We start from the raw sequence: 16,583 nt of genomic DNA on the forward strand, positions 1-16,583 counted from the left end.
GAACTGGGAGCTATTATTATCCCCATTTTATGGAGGAGGAAACCAAGGCACTGAGCCGGTGAGTGCACAGTGGGCAATCTGGCTCCTGAGCCCACGCTCTCAGTCCCTGCTGAATGCTGCCTCTGCCAGCCACCATGCCTGCCAGCCGTGGCACTCGGGCAAGGCACCTCCCCTGGTGGAGACCCCACTCCCTGACTTCCCAGGGGTGCTGCGAGGATGCCTCCGAGGCCATGGTGTGTGCAGAGTCGTCGGCACGGGGCCAGCACGGGGCAGGTGTGCAGTGATGGAAGCAGCTGCAGGATTGTTTCTTCTGTTATTTGCAAGGGCTCTGGAAAGCCTGGGGCCACAGAAGGGAGTCTGGGGACAGGATGCCTGGGTTCCAGGCTTGGCTCTGCCTTGGATTTCCCCTGTGGGTCCCTAGTAAGCCACTTCCTCTTCCTGGCCTCAGTTTTCTCCTGTGAGAAATGGGCACAGCCAGCGTTGTCCTGCTGACTCAGAGGGCTGCGAGGGCCAGCGGGCTGCCCCAGCGGCAAGGCCAGGGGCTGCCTGTCTCCCCCGCCTGGCTGCCCCCCGTGACAAGTCTCTGGGGAAGCCTTTCTGGAGGCGGAACCCAGCCCAGGCGGCACCAGGGCCCTGCTCGGGTTTGGCCAATGCTTCCTCCCAAACAGCCGCCCTGGCCACTGAGTGCCGCTGACCCCGGCCTGGTGCCCCCAGAAGATCGATCGGACCCCGCCCTGGGGCCCTGATTGGTCCTGGCTGAGCAGGGCCAACACCAACCCACCCAGGGGTCACGGGCTCCTGCCCCAGCCCTAGTGCACAGCTGTCCTGGGCCAGGAGGTGGTGGTACCTCTGTCCCCAGACTTAGCCCGTGAGTGAGAGCCGAGGCGCAGAGGAGGCCTGAGCCATGCGGAGCCTCGGGATCCTGCCCCTGCTGCTGGCTGCCTGCCTGGCCGTGCGGGCCGACCTTGCGCCCATGCCCCCCGACGACATCCAAGTGCAGGAGAACTTCAACCTCTCCGGGGTAACTGCTGCTGGCCTCCTGGGGGTGGGGGGCGGAGGCGGTGGCCGGGCTGGGGGCGTCCCGAGCAGCTGAGCCTTCCTGGCCCCGTTCTGCCTGTCGCAGGGCCTCAGTCTCCTCATCTGCAGACCTGGGGGTCAGCCCCTCCAGGCCCGTCCTGCCCAGACTTCGAAGCTGCCCCTCTGGGCTTCCGCCGTGCTGCAGGACTCTTGTCTGACAGTCCCCGCATGCGGTGTCCTCTTCAGGGTTCCAGGAGGAGTCTGTGCTTTGACGAAAACCCACCCCAGAGAAGGCTGGGCCCGGCTCCTGCTGTCCCTGTGTCCCTCACGCAGGCACAGTGGTCACGAATCTCCCTGCCGGCCCCCTCCCTGCCCACCTCTCCCCCGCCTCGCTCCGTTACCCCGTCCTGCAGCCCCAGTCCCCGGGCCTGGCTTGTAGACGGGGGTCTGGGGCCTGCACAGGGCAGGCGGCTCCCACTGCCTTGGGGTCATGGGGAGAAGGGAGAATCCCACCAGAGAAGAGGCGAGAGCACAGGGAGAGCGGGGGCTGGGGCAGGGAGGTGGGTGCCGAGGCCTGGGGCTGCCGGGATTCACCGGGTGACCTTGGCAAGACCTTGACCGCGCTGGACCTCAGTCTGTGCCTCTGCGGGAGGGGTTCGGAGCAGAGGGGCTCTCGGGCCCTTCTGGTTCCCGTGTCAGGTGGCTGTTCCTAGGGATCAGGAAGGGGGGTGGGCAGAGAGGCAAGGAGGGGCAGCACACCGCGGTGGCCCCAGAGGGCGAGGGGGCCGCGGCACTTTGGCCTGCTCGGCAGGAATGTGGGTGCTCTTTCCCTCTCTGAGGAGGAGGCAGCAGCTTGTTGTGTGTGGCCCGGTCAGATTCCGCTCAAGAAAAAGGAAACTTTCTAACACGGAGCTCTGGGCTGCCTTGGGAGGTGGTGAGCATCTCGTCACTGGGAAAATTCAAGGCAGGACTTGTGCTTTAGGCAGCAGTGGTTGATGACTTCAGGGCGGGAGGATTTGGATCCCGTCCAAGTGAGCAGTGCAGACCCCACCTCCACCCGAGGAAGGCCTGGCTGGGTGGACCCCACGGCGCGTCTCCTTCCCGGGCTTGCCCTGATGCCCAGAGTCCCCTACTGGGGCTCCATCCTCCCTTGGGGGTGCTTGGCCTCCAGTGCACCCCAAGGCACGATCACTTAAAAGGATCAATGGTTGAGGGGACGGAGGGGAGCGGACTTCAGCTTGGTCTTCCAGAGGTCTGGGGTGGATCAGAGCTTGTGGCTGCGTCCTAGATCTATGGCAAATGGTTCAACGTGGCCATTGGCTCCTCCTGCCCGTGGCTGAAGAAGCTGAAGGGCAGGCTGACCGTGAGCACGCTGGTTCTGGGAGAGGGCACGACGGAGGACGAGATCAGCACGACCAGCACTCGCTGGCGGTGAGTGGGGAGGGCGGGAGGGCGAGAGGGTCTAGGGACCCGCCCTCCCACTCTGGTGTCAGCCAGGGCGCTGTCCTGGAAAGTCACCGATCCCTGCTTCCAGCCCGGACCTCAGGGTTCCAGATCCCTCTCCAAAACGCCAGGACTCCCTGACTGTCCCATGTACAGCTTCGAGGCCACGCCTCATCATCGCGTCTGCTTCCCAACCTGCTCCTCCACCTTGGGCCGCTGTAGCTCGGCCAGGACCTTCTACCCACCAGGGGCCCGAGCTGGAAGCCTGGAGCCAGGGGCACGGCGGGGAGGGGAGGCTGGGCAACCAGCGTCAAGCCTTGGCCATTCTCCAAAATCCCTCCAGGCTGCCCACTTCCTCCCTCTCCAGCCCCCCTCCCTGGGCCACACCGCCTTCCTCCCTTGCCTGCGTGTTTGCCACAGCCTCCCTACTCTTGCCCACCTCGAATCTTGAGCCTTCTATCCAACCCAGTCCTCACCTAGCAACCAGAAAGACCTTTTGAAAATTTAGATCTGCTCAAGACCCTTCTGTGGCTCCCCATTGCTCTTGGAAATAAAGTTCAGTCCTTTGATGTGGCCTGCCAGGCCCATCCCAGCTCTCACCACTCCCCCATCCCCCATCTCTCCCATGTGGCCTAGGACCCACCCAAAGGAACCTTCTTTCAGAGTTCCTGGAACCCTCCACCCTCTTGCACTCCAGGCCTTTGCACCTGAAGTTCCTTCTGGAAAGGCCTTTCTCCCCACCTCCCTGGGTACTGTGTCACTTCTTCCAGGAAGCCCTCCCTGACCACACTACACCCCCAAGTTCAGGTTACAGGCCTTCCTTTGTGCTCCCCGAGTCCCTCACAATCCCATCCCCTTTCCCTCCAGCCTGCCAGCCCCACTCAGTCGTCAGCTTGGTGAGAGGTGGAGTCTGTCCTGCTCACCCAGGTTGGCCCACACAGCACGGGGCCTGGCACATAGGTCATGAAATGTTAAGTGGATGAATAAGAATCACTGCCACAGTCATCACTAACAGGAATCTTGTGCTGCCTCTAAGCTCCTTATTTATACAATCTCACTTAAATCTCACAGAAACCAGGGGAAGTAGAAACCATCACTATATCCACTTAACAGATGAGGAAACTGGGGCAAGAGAGACCCAGAGAACACCTGAATTAATGTGGGTACCCCTCACTCTGACTCTTGGGTGCATCAGTACATGGTGCAGCTTTGGTAAAGGCAGCAGGGTTTGAGTTCTGCCTTTGCCAAGAGGATTAGCCCCTTTTCTTCTGTTTCCTCATCTGTAAAATGGGATGGTGCTCCCTGCCTACCCCCAAGGCTGGCAGAAAGACTAAACAGGGTACTTGGAAGTGCTAAGGGCCCTGGCGGTGGTGGGACGTTAGGTCCACGGTCTTTACCAGGATTACCTTCCTTCTGGTCTGTTCATTTCCAGGAAAGGGGTCTGCGAAGAGATCTCGGGGACTTACGAGAAAACAAGCACTGATGGGAAATTCCGTTATCACAAATCCAGTAAGTGGGATTCAAGGAGGCCCCAAGATTCTCCCCTTTGCTCAAAAATACTTTGATGTCCCTGGCTCTCTTTCCTTCTGCCTCGGTTCTCTTTCCTCCTATAATCTGCCTCCCATTTTGCTGAGATATCATCAAGCCTTTATCCAAATTCTTCTTTCTCCTCCTTTTTCTTCCTCTCTCTCAAGGCCAGACTAGAATGATGGTCCTATGAGCAGAGCTGAATGCTGAATATAATAGCAAGATCTCATCAGTCTTCATGTCTCGTTAGGCATCTGCAACCAGCGGACAAAAAATTTCCTAAGCCTCTACCATGTTCAGTGTGCAGGGTGCTAAATGAGAGAGGGATCTGGGCTTGAATTTATTCATTCAGTCAACAAATGCTTATTGAATATGCTTTATGTGCCAGATAATTGAGTTAGGATTAAATATATGTATGTTTGGATAGATGGATGGATATATAAAAGAGCAAGAGAATGAACAAATGACTGATAGAGTGAATGGATGGCAGATAAGTGGGTCAATCACTCAATCATCTAATATAGGGGTTCTTAACAAGTGGCCAATGAACTTGAATTTAAATTTAAGAAAACATTATTCTTGTGGGGACACGTTGGTGTGGGTGTGATATATTGATAAAATAATACACAGTATAGTGTGGGCTTAGTAAGGGGTCTGTGGTTTTCACCTGACTGGCAAAGGGGTCTGTGGAACAAAAAAGGTTAAGAACTCCTCATCTAATAGATAAGTTGATGGATTAATAGAGGAAGGAAGGAAAGGAGGGAGGGAGGCAGGAAGGAAGGGAGGGAAGGAGGAAGGGAGGAAGGAAGGAAGGGACAGATGGAGGGACAGAGGGAGGGAGGGAGGAAGGAAAAATGAAGGAAGGAGGGAAGGAAGGAAGGAAGGAGGGAAGGAAGGAAGGAAGGAGGGAGGGAGGGAAGGAAGGAAGGAAGGAAGGAAGGAAGGAAGGAAGGAAGGAGGGAGGGAGGGAGGGAGGGAAGGAAGGAAGGAAGGAAGGAAGGAAGGAAGGAAGGAAGGAAGGAAGGAAGGAAGGAAGGAAGGAAGGAAGGAAGATGAACCTATGGATTGATGTAGTGAAAGGAGGGATGGATGAAGTGATGGGGAAAGAATTAATGATGAATATATAGATGAGAGGAGAGAACGACTGAAGATGGATGAACTAATAAATGGGCATAAGGAAGGGGTGGGTGGATAGATGACGATGAGTAGCCGGGTAGAGGCAAAGTAGGTGAAGAACCTCAGGCTAGAAGAGGCTGCTGAGCACCTGCGCCTTGGTCTGCTGCCTCTCCCCTGCAGGATGGAATGTCACTATGGAGTCCTATGTAGTCCACACCAACTATGATGAATACGCCATTATTCTGACCAAGAAATTCAGCCGCCATGGACCCACCCTTACAGCCAAGCTCTATGGTAAAGGCCTGTAACTAGCTGAGCTCCTGGGGGCTGGGGGTGGGAGAAGACCTTGAATTTCTGGAAAGGGGGTGGGGAAGGGCAGAGAGTTTTGCCTTTTTCTTCTGACAAAACTGCAATTAGGTGACAGAAGCATTTAACCTCCCTGGAGGAGGAAGAGCCCAGCTTCCTGTTTGACTACAGTCCTCTTTTGATTTCGAAAATTCCAGACCCAGAGAATTCCAGAACCTCAAGGCCCTTAAAAGAATCAGTGGAAAGAGCCCCGCATGGGGAGTCGGGGGGTGGGGGCAGACATGGGCGAGAGCCCAGGGAAGGAGCCTCTTCCTCTCTTGGGAGCCATCTTGTTATACATATATCAAGGACATGGACCTGGGCCCATAGTTTTCAGACTTCCCCTAAATGAAAGCCGCTGGGCAAAACCATCTCCTCCGGCCCTGGCAGCCCAGGCCCCCGGTACAGGCGCCTCCTCTGCTCCCCGCTTGCAGGGCGGCAGCCGCAGCTGCGGGACAGCCTCCTGGAGGAGTTCAGGGAGTTTGCCCTGGGCGTGGGTATCCCCAGCAACTCCATCTTCATCCTGTCTGACAAAGGTAAATGGCACTGTGACCTCACGTTGCTGACCTCCTCCTCATCCTTCACTGGCCCCCAGGGAACATGGCCCCACCCTGGGATCTTCCCCTAACTCTTGGAGTTAAGAGCAGCTGCAGTCCCTCTTCCCTACTTCCCAGAGACAGGAGCTGGGGCCCTGGCAGAGCTGGCACTAGAGCCAGTTCAGTCTACTGCCACATCTTAGTGAGGCTATAGATAGCTCCACACAATCTATAGGTACCTCCTAGGAGGCAACAGTATTGGGGTCAGAGCATCTGGGCCCAGATTAGCTGGGTGGCTTCTAACTAGTCAACCTCTCAGAGCCTCATTTGCCTCATCTGTAAAATGGGGATAATCATGCTCACCTTGTAGGTTGCTCTGAGGAGTCAGTAAGGTAAAGCAGTTGAGGACAAGAGCCCTCTAGCTGGTGCTTCATAAGCGTGCCATGAATGTTAGCTACCGCAGATCTGTGATGATGAGGATGAAGTGATGGGGGAGGGGTGGAGAGCATGCAGACAGTAATGAGGGTGCAGCCACCAAGCAGACGCTTTTCCAGCGAATGACCTTAAGCAGGCCATTGGGTGGAGCCACTCATGAGGGGGGCAAAGGACATTTCCAGGCATGATGCCCAGCCGCACGCGGCGAGAGCACTAGGAAAGACACGAGGCCTAGCCTGAGTCCAGGAGGCCCCCAGGCCTGGTCGTCTTATTCACCCCTCTCTCCTGTCCTGTGACCCAGGTGAGTGTGTCCCCGGGGAGCAGGAGTCAGAGTCCGCCCCGTCCATGGTGAGTACCTCTTCCTCCCACCCCATGCACACTCTCCCACGAGGTGGTTTGCACAGGGAGCTCCTGCTCTGTGGTGGTGGGCAGGGTCAATGAGGAGGATGGGCATGGGCTCAATTTTGACTCTCCCACTTGGGCAAATTGATGCCCTTTCTGGACTTCACTTTCCTCAACCTTCTAGGGTTGAGATGGAATTCTCTTAGTATAACACATAACAGATGTAAAATGCTCAAGAAATGAAAATAAAGTCAACTGATTTTCCTACAAAACAGCAAACCTGAGAGCAAGCAATTCAAGTCCTACTTTTTTGGGCTTCCTTACCCTTTGCCTTTATTTTCCTACTTTTTGTCATAAAGATAAGCGTCATTCACTATTTTTCCTGGTTATTTGAAAAGGTATAGATCCTATCTTATTCTATTGGTAGTTAACTTTAAACACACATACACACATATGTAGACATATGTATAAACATAGACATATATAAACGTAACTTCATTTGCTAAAGGCTTCCAAGGCAATATGCCAGAAATGGGTTGGCTTTTACAATGGGGATTTATTAGGTTGCAAGCTTATGGTTCTGGGGCCGTGAAAATGTCCAAATTAAGACATCATCAGGCAATGCTTTCTCCCCAAAGACCAACACATGGAGTCATCTGCTGGTGTCTCCCTTCTCTCCTCTTCATTGCTTCAGCTTCTGGCTTCCTCTCTCCCGGTTCCATTGATTCTGACTCTTGCTCTCGTGGCTTTCTCTCTCTGCTCCAGTGGCTTTTTCTCTTTGCTTCTATGTTCCATAAATTTCAGCTTCTGGCCTCTGGGTCTTTCACTCTCAGCTTCTGGGGGTTTCTTTCTGTCTCTGTGGCCCCTCTCTTTGTATTCATCCCATTTTAAATGACTTCAGTAAGAAGACTAGGACCTGCCCTAGGTCATGCCCTGCTACTTTTGATCAGAAGTAATTTCATCAAAAGGAAGGCCCCACCTGCAATAGATTCACACCCACAGGGATGGACGAGCTCCAAGGACACGATCTTTTCTGGGGTCGTCCATAAAAGCCTCAAACTACCACAACAAATATGTAACTTATATCCCACATTTCTTTAAAAATATTTCTTGAAAATTGAAAAAAATACAGAAAGGCACAAAAAGAAGGCAATAACTGTCCTTATTCCTACATAGAATGAACACTAACATCTTATGTATTTCCTTCTATTTTGCTTAAGAAAAAGTATCACTGCTTTTGTAAAATAACTATATGCTCAGAGTAAAGAATTAAAATAATACAATAAAGTATAAAGAAATTTTTAAAAACTCAAAAAAGCTCATCACCCCAAACTATCAACATTCACTTTATTCCAGGAATCTCGACATACACACGAGCAGATAGGACAGAGTGAAGGCAGAGTAGAAAGATGAATGGATATAGATGTACTGCTATTAAATGGGATATGACAGATATTTTTAATTTTTAAAAGTATTAATTTTAAATTCAATCGAAGTAAAAAAAAATGAAGGTTCTCATTCTGTTCTGTCTCTGTAAATCTCACAGTTGTTGAGTAGAAGTAGTAGTGCTATACTTAATGGATTCTAGATTCATGAATCTGACCACAGCCTCTCCATTCCTGAGTTATTTATTTCTATTTATCTCCTATAGTCCAATTTCTTTGCCAGGTGGTGTTTCCACAGAGGGCCTGTGGGTGTTTATTCCCTGAACTCTTTCACGTGTGAGAATGTCTGCCATTTCCTTCATACTTGAATGCCATTTTGTTTTTGTGTCTTATTCTTGGGCCCTATTTTCTTTCCCTCTGAACTTTGTGTATGTTGCTCCATAGTTCTCAAGCACTCATTATTGCTGTGGGAAAGCCTAAGGCCAACCTGACATTTCTTCTCCTTTTAGGCAATAAGATTTTTCTTCCCGGATGCCTGGAAAAATTTTCTTTATTCTTGAAGCCAACTTCTTACAAGGATATGTGCTGGTCTTGAGAATTCTACATCAAATTTTCCTGGAACACAATCTTTCCATCTACAGATTAAATTTCTTTTTGTGTTTCAGAGAAAATCTCCTTCATGATATCATCAAATTTTTTCCATTCCTTTTGTTGGGCTTTGCTACATCAGGAAGTCCTAGTCTCTCCTCCAGGAGCTTCACTGCCTTTCATACTTACGTTTCTGTAAAATTGCTTCCATCTCTGTTTTTTTGTCTATTTCATCTTTATTCACTGTGATTTTCACCAGTGTTTCTACTATGACAGTCATTCAATTTTTTAGCAGCATCTGTTGTGTCCCTTACTATTCATAATGTATTTACTAGCTCGGAAATTGTTATTTTGCTTCTCAGTTGTGTGTCTGGATTCTTTCTTTTCACCTCATTCTGTTGTTTTATTCTTTCATTTTCAAGTCTTGTTTTAATGAATGCCTGTTCTTATTAAGTAAATCTATAGCTCGAAGCTGCAGAGGAATTTCCTTCCATTTCTTGAGTTATGATTTCTTCTAAGTTGGGTTCCCTAAGATCAACACCTGTGGAAGGGAAAGGAGGAAATCAGGACTTGGCAGAGGGTGAAGTTGACCTGCGATGCCTCCGCCAACCTTGCAGGGAGCCCTCGGCCAACACGGCAGGGGGCTCTGACGCTGGGAGCACCCTTCAGAGTTGTCTTCAGATATGGCAATCCCCACCCCCACGTTGATAAGCATTAAATGTGGGCTTCCCACACCTCTGTCTTTGTGGCAATAATCTGAAACTGTTGTTTATGTTTTCTACTTCTTTTAAAAAAACAGCTTTATTGAGATAAAACTTACATCGCATACAATTCAATTGTGTAAAGCATACAATAATTTTTAGTACATTTATGGTTACGTGCAACCAATACCACAGTTAATTTTTTAACATCTCCATCACCTCAGAAGCAAACTTTATAACCTTTTGCTCTTACCCCATTGCCCTCGCCCACCTTATCCCTAAGCCGCCACTAATCTACTTTCTGTCTCTATAGAGTTGCTTATTCTGAACATTTAAATAAATGGAATCATGTAATATGAGGTCTTTTTAGATTGGATACTTTCACTTTGTATAATGTTTTCAAGGCTCACCTATGTTGTAGCATGTATCAATACTTCAATCCTTTTTATGGCCAAATAATATTCCATTGTAAGGATATACCACATTTTGTTTATCTATTCATCAATTGATGGACACTTGGGTTGACCACATTTTGATTATTATGAATAATGCTGCTATAATCATTCATGTACAAGTTTTTGTGTGGATATATGTTTTCATTTCTCCTGATCACATACATAGGAGTGGCATTGCTGGGTCATGTGGTAACTATATTTAACCAATTGAGAAAGTGCCAGGTTGTTTTACAAAGGTGCTGCACCATTTTACAATCCCATCAACAATATTTTAGTGTTCTGTTGTCTCCACATCCTTCCCATAACCTGTTATTAGCTAACTTTTATTACATACATTCTAGTGAGTGTGAAATGGTATCTCATTATGGTTTTGATTTGCATTTCCTTTGTACCTAATGATCATAGCATCGTTTCATGTGCTTACCGGCAATTTGAATATCTTTTTGGAAAAAACTCTATGCAAATCATCTAGCCATTTTAAAATTGGTTTACTTGCCTTTTTATTATTAATTGTAAGAGTTCTTTTTATATTCTAGATACAAGTCCCTCATCAGATACACAATTTTCAAATATTTTCTCCCATTCTGTGGATTGTCTTTTCATCACTTTCTTGATGTCCTTTGGAGTGCAAATGTTTTCAATTTTAATGAAGCCCAGTTTATCTATGTTTTCTTATGTTTCTCATGCTTGTGATGTCTTATCTAAGAATCCTTTGCCAAATCTAAATTCATGAAGATTTACTACTATGTTTTCTTCTAAGAGTTTTATAGTTTTTTGTTTTTACATTTAGGTCTTAGTTCCATTTTGAGTTCATTTTTGTATATGGTATAGGAGTCGAACTTAATTCTCTTGAATATGACTATTCACTTGTCCTAGTACCTTTTCATGAAAAGACTATTATTTCCCCCATTGCATGATCTTGGCATTCTTGTTGAAAATCAATTGACTAAAATGTATGAGTTTATTTCTGGACTCTCAATTCATTTCCATATATTTATCCAGATGCCAGTTACATGCTATCTTGATGACTCTTACATTACAGAGAGTTAAGAAGTCAGGAAGGTGTGTCCTTTAACTCTGCTCTTCTTTTTCAAGATTATTTTTGCTATTCTGTACCTCATAATTCTGTATGAATTTTAAGGTCAGTTTGTCAATTTCTACAAAGAAGCCAGCTGGGATTCTGATTGTGCTGAATCTGTAGATGAACTGGTGAGTACTGACATCTTAACAATATTGTCTTCTGATCCATGAACATGCGATGTTTTTCAACTTATTTAGATCTTTTTGACAATGTTTAATAGTTTTCAGAGTATATATTTTGTTCTTCTTTTGTTAAAGTTATTCCTAAAGATTACCACTTGTCCCTTGGGAATTATTTTTATTATTTATACTTGTTGTTGCACAACAATTTTAGCAGTTATTTATCATTTATCATTATATTTTCTTGGCTTTATAGCTTACCATCTATTTTAGTCTGCTAGGCTGCTGGAATGCAATATACCAAAAGTGGATTGGCTTTTGCAATAGGTATTTATTAACTTACAAGCTTACAGTTCTGAGACTGTGGAAATGTCCAGATCAAGGCTTCATCAGGCAATGCTTTTCTCCCTGAAGACCAGCTGTCTTCAATCCTGGACTCCTCCGTCATATGGCAAGGCACATGGCGGCTTCTGCCTGGTTTCCCTTCTCTTCCAGGTTTTGTTGCTTCAGCTTCTGGCTTCTTCTGATTTTTTCCCTGCTTCTGTGGGTTTCTGTGTCTCTCTCCATATTCATCCCATTTATAAAGGACCCCAGTAAGAGGATTAAGACTCATCCTGGGTCACACCCTAATCAAAAGACCTCACCCACAGTAGATTCACACCCACAAGAATAGATTAACTCTAAGAACATGAATTTCTGGGGTCCATCCAGCATCAAACTATCACGCCATCACTTCTTTTAACTTTCCATTTTTTCTTGTATTTGCAGAAATAGTTGTACAAGTAATTTTTTCAGGAAAGATACATGGCAGAGGGGTGCAAACTTCTGGATCCTTGCATGTCTGAGAATGTCTCTGTGGTTATATCATATGGTCAACAGCTTGGATGAAGAATCCCTGTGTTACAGACTTTTCTCTCTTATAAACCTCAGATATTGCTATGGGACTTCTGTCATTAAATGCTATCATTTAATCTGAGAGCCACCAGCTTCCTTATCCTTCATCCTGAGGAAATGTCCAGGTAGGGGCTCTTCATTAAATTTGCACTATGAGCTCTTATAATTGGACAATTCAAATCTTTATCTCAGAAAAGTTTTCTTCTATTATTTCTATATTGCTTGCCCTTCCTGGAATTTTTATGTGTGATTTTATTTCCTGCTATATCTAAACTTCAGTTTACTTTCTCCAATGTGTGGTTAACTTCAACAACATTGCTTCCCATTATTTTCTACTTTTTCATATTATTTATTTCCACAACTGTTGGCTCCTGTTTGATTGATGCAATATCATCTTGATCTTCATTGATGGTTTAAGTTTCCTCCTGTTTCTTAGTGTCTCTCTATGGTTAGTGGGGATATTTCTTCAGCTCGATCTGATTTGCCTTAGCAGGTGCAGTATTTAGTTTGTCCCAGGATTTTTCTTTGCTCCTCTGCCCTCACCAAGGAAGACCTATATGTGACCAGCTTGTGATGGGATCTGGCAAAGGGTGGGCATCCTGATATTACAGCTTTCCGTTGCAACTATAAAGGAAAAGGGAAAAGGTTACTATAGTTCTACATTTCCCAGTTCCAGATCTCACCGGCAGGCAGGAACACTGCCTGGTGGCTGGTAGTTTTGCTCTACATTCTTTCTTTAACTGCCCTATTAGGAGTCTAGCAAAACCACTGCTATACCCAGAGATGAGGCTGGGTGGGGCTGCCTCTGTGAAATCTACAGCAGAGTTCTTTTATTGCATCCAAAATGGTTTAATAGTAAAAAATAAAAAGTAAAGCTCAATAATGCATGCCTAGGATCAAAGACTAACTTTGCAAATTTGAAAGCTTAGCAAAAACAATTTTCATGAATGTCAGAAGAGGTGACAACAAAATACAATTATCTAACTGAATATAATCACACTTTTTCAGGTAACATGAGGTTATTTCACATTTAAGCCTAAATACAAAAATATGAGTAAGGAAACACAAATTATTTGTGCAACTATATGAAAAAAACTCCATTTCCAGATAAAGTTTGCTTTTTTGGAAAACAAGAATTAAAGAAAATTAACTATTAATTTGATATTATTAAGTTCCCTAATTACATTGATTTTCTGAAATTTAACAAATAGTTTCTCTGCTTCCTTTAGTTTCTCCAGAGTCCTTCTTGACTACTCTGCAGTCCCCACTCCTAGAGCTGGGCCTTTTAGGGGCAGTCACTGGTCCTTTCTTCTCCTTACTCTCTGGATGGCTTTTCATTGGCAAGCACCTACTGGTGGTCTGGTCTGCCCTTCCTGCAAACTAGACCTGTACTGTTTTGTGTTGCCCTTCCCTGATTTCCGACTCTGGGTTGGATTCTTCTTCACTATTATATAATTTGGGCATTTCAGTGGAAGTTGAGGATGGGAGAATTGTTATATCTTATGGTTCTGGTTATCATTTCAGACCAGAAATCCATCCTGTGGTGCTCATTCTGGAATTTGGGCTGATGCTCTTAGGGAATGAGTGATGAGTCTGTTGGCTATGCTTCCCGAAGTGTGAAATTCCAGGGATCCAGGTGAGCAATAACAGCAAGGTCCCTGCCACAGCTTCTTCTCTTGCTTTCCCCAGAGAGCCCGGAGGGCTGTGCTACCCCAGGAAGACGAGGGATCCGGGGCTGGGCAACAAGGTGCTGATTTCAAGAAAGAAGGTAATGACCACATCATTTCACCCCCTTCTACCGTGAGGGGAAGGGCCCATGGTTGGCTCACTCTGGCCATCCTCACCACTATGAGGTCTCTTTCTCATCTTGACTAAGGGGCCAAGGACTGGGCCTAAATGGCAAATCAAGTCAAGAGCCCTCTACTCTGCACTATCCCAGGACTATAAGGGAAAAGGAGCATAAGGCATCTTCCTTGAGCTTAGGAACTCTCATTTCAGTGATGAGAAGAGAGTCCTTTTGGTGTAGCCTCTTAGCCTTAGTTTCCTCATCTCTCCGATGGGTAATAGTCTGCAGAGCTGACCATCAGGGCTCTTGCAGGAGCAAGTGGGGAAGGATGTGAGGATGCTTTGTGCACGAAGTGATCATGATCATTTCACTCCCCGAGGCGCTCAGCAAACACTGAATCTGCTCTGCTCCAGGCCCTGTGCCGGGCATTAGGGTCATGGGGACAAATTATCCATGCCCTTTTGGAACTTCTGGTCTAGTGGAGGGTGGGCAGCCAAGAAGAAAGTGATGGCCCAAGCAGTAAAGGCCAGGTTAAGGGTGCTTGGATGGTGGAGAGGTGAAGGGATGAAGGGAAACCTCAGGGATGAAGGGAAATTCCTGCTGTGCCCAGATATGCAGGAAGGGTTTTATGAGAGAAGGCATTCTAAGACCAGGATATGGTGAGAGCAAAGACTTGCAGGTGGGACCACAGCAAAAAGTCAGGCTGGTTGGCATTGGGGCTGGGGAATGTATCAGGATGACTATTATTACAGAGTCTTTGGGCAGACAAGATCAACACAAGGCACAGTGGGTCTGGGGGTTGCTGGTAACTTACCTGTGACATGGAGTGGAATGGGCACAGGCATTAGAGTCTAACAGACATGACTTTGAATCTTGGCTCTCAGTGACCCTGGGCAAGTCACTTCACCTCTCTGAGAGTCACTCTCCTCAACTATAAAATGAGCCAGTAATCCACTTAGCAGAATGGTGAAAACTAATGAGTTCATTAAGCGCCCTGCCTGGCGATGAGTACACAGTAAGTGCTCGGTGTGTGCTGGCATTCTGCCCCTCCCCAGATTCCTGCCAGTTGGGGCGCGTGGAAGGTCCTTGTCTGGGCATGATGAAAAGGTATTTCTATAACGGCTCGTCCATGGCCTGTGAGACTTTCCAATATGGTGGCTGCTTGGGCAACGGCAACAATTTCTTCTCAGAGAAGGAGTGTCTGCAGACCTGCCGAACTGTGGGTGAGTGTGGGCTCCCCCCTCTGTGCCCTGGGCACCCTCGTGGCCCTGTCCTTCCCGACAAACCATCTGCCAGTCTAGCAGATTGGCCTCCCAAGAGGGCATTCTAATGTTGGAATCCAGGGCAGGGTTCCTGAAGTTAAGGGAATTCCACATCTGGTTATGGGTGATCTTCTCTATGGGCCTCGGTTTCCCAGTCCGTAAAAGATGGACAGGAAAGGTGTTCTTGATGAGCGGGGCCCCCTGGGTCAGGCCATTTCCTGCGTGGCCGGTCAGCAGTCTCAAGGATCACCAATGCATGGTGTTTCCCTCCCACCCGGCAGCGGCCTGCAATCTCCCCATAGTCACTGGCCCCTGCGTAGCCTACTTCGAGCTCTGGGCATTTGATGCCGTCCAGGGAAAGTGCATCCGCTTCATCTACGGGGGCTGCCAAGGCAACGGCAACAAGTTCTACTCAGAGAAGGAGTGCAAGGAGTACTGTGGCGTGCCTGGAGACGGTAGGCCTGTGGGTGGCAGGCGGGACCCAGGGGCTGTCGGGGGCCAAGTGGGAGAGCCCGGGGAGGGGGTGGAGGTGGGAGAGCTGAGCTCTGGACCAGCCCATCCACACTTGGGGCCTCAGTTTCCCATCTGTGAAGTGGGGCCAAGCCTGGGGCCTCACCCCAGCTCTGATAGGGCACCTGGGCAGGTGCAGGCAGAGGGTGTGCAGAGCAGACTGTGGAGCCCGGCAGCCCATTCTGGTGCTAAGTACCTGCCTCCCAGACTTCACAGTGCCTTGCAGGCAGTTAGTGCCCAGCTACGGCCATCTGCTCTTAATAACAACCATGGCGATATAAAGAGAAGGGTAATAGCATTTGAGGAACAGTGGCCATCGAAGATTTACATGCCTTGGTTTTCCCACTGCAAAACTGTCACCTCAAATAAATCAGGGAAGGCCAACAATCAGATGATTCTGTGCAATGTACGTTGGCGATCAAACCATACAGCAAGCAGAAGTTTCTGGCCCCAGGCCCAGGTCTCTGCTATGCCCCCATTGCCCTCCCTCCTCCCTGAGCGATCCCCTGCCCCTCCCCCGAGCCATGAGCCTCAGGTTGACCCCCATCCCCCCACTTTGAACCTCTCTGTGTCCACAGGGGACGAGGAGTTGCTGCGCTTCTCCAACTGAAGCTGGTCTGCAGGCCAGGGGGCCACAGGTAGCGGTGTCCACCCCAGCACCCCAGGGCTCAGATAAAATAAAACCCAAGTATAAACCCCTGCCATTCCATGTCCTGCCTGTTCATTGTCATCATCAGCATAAATGAGGTGGGGGGGCGGCAGCAGGGAGGGGCACGAGGCACCTCCAGCCTTTCCCAGAATTGAAGCATGTACATACTGGAAATGCAATAGAACTAGCGTCTGGACATGAAATTGGCTGTGCAAATTATGAAACATAAATCACAGGTCTATTTACTCCATGATAGTATAAGGTGGGATTTTGTTTTGTTTTAATAAAGCTAGAAAAGAAAACAAGAACAAATTCTGGGGGACTCGTCTCTGGGAGAGGTCTGACAGGATCATTAGTGAACCAGGGTCGGAAGACATAACGGTGCCCCAGCG

General features: G+C 48.2%; 1 protein-coding gene across 1 annotated transcript; it reads left to right on the forward strand.

The window, feature by feature from the left end:
* The first annotated feature begins 801 nt into the window (after nucleotides 1–801).
* Nucleotides 802–16,246, forward strand: AMBP (alpha-1-microglobulin/bikunin precursor). Its single transcript, XM_058302507.2, has 10 exons — nucleotides 802–1,021; nucleotides 2,306–2,448; nucleotides 3,893–3,969; nucleotides 5,284–5,397; nucleotides 5,883–5,984; nucleotides 6,721–6,767; nucleotides 13,674–13,752; nucleotides 14,826–14,993; nucleotides 15,314–15,487; nucleotides 16,121–16,246. The coding sequence occupies exons 1-10, from the start codon at nucleotides 905–907 to the stop codon at nucleotides 16,150–16,152; spliced, it is 1,053 nt and encodes a 350-aa protein (XP_058158490.1). The 5' UTR covers nucleotides 802–904; the 3' UTR covers nucleotides 16,153–16,246.
* Nucleotides 16,247–16,583: the final 337 nt, after the last annotated feature.

Source organism: Dasypus novemcinctus, chromosome 8 (assembly GCF_030445035.2).
Source record: "Dasypus novemcinctus isolate mDasNov1 chromosome 8, mDasNov1.1.hap2, whole genome shotgun sequence".
Classification (NCBI taxonomy): domain Eukaryota; kingdom Metazoa; phylum Chordata; class Mammalia; order Cingulata; family Dasypodidae; genus Dasypus; species Dasypus novemcinctus.

Bases quoted from the DNA above. Each gene is read 5' to 3' on its own strand.
- AMBP (XM_058302507.2), top strand. From the start codon at position 905: ATGCGGAGCCTCGGGATCCTGCCCCTGCTGCTGGCTGCCTGCCTGGCC. The intron at 2,449-3,892 runs GTGAGTGGGGAG...GTTCATTTCCAG, and splicing joins ACGACCAGCACTCGCTGGCG to GAAAGGGGTCTGCGAAGAGA. The intron at 6,768-13,673 runs GTGAGTACCTCT...TGCTTTCCCCAG, and splicing joins CAGAGTCCGCCCCGTCCATG to AGAGCCCGGAGGGCTGTGCT.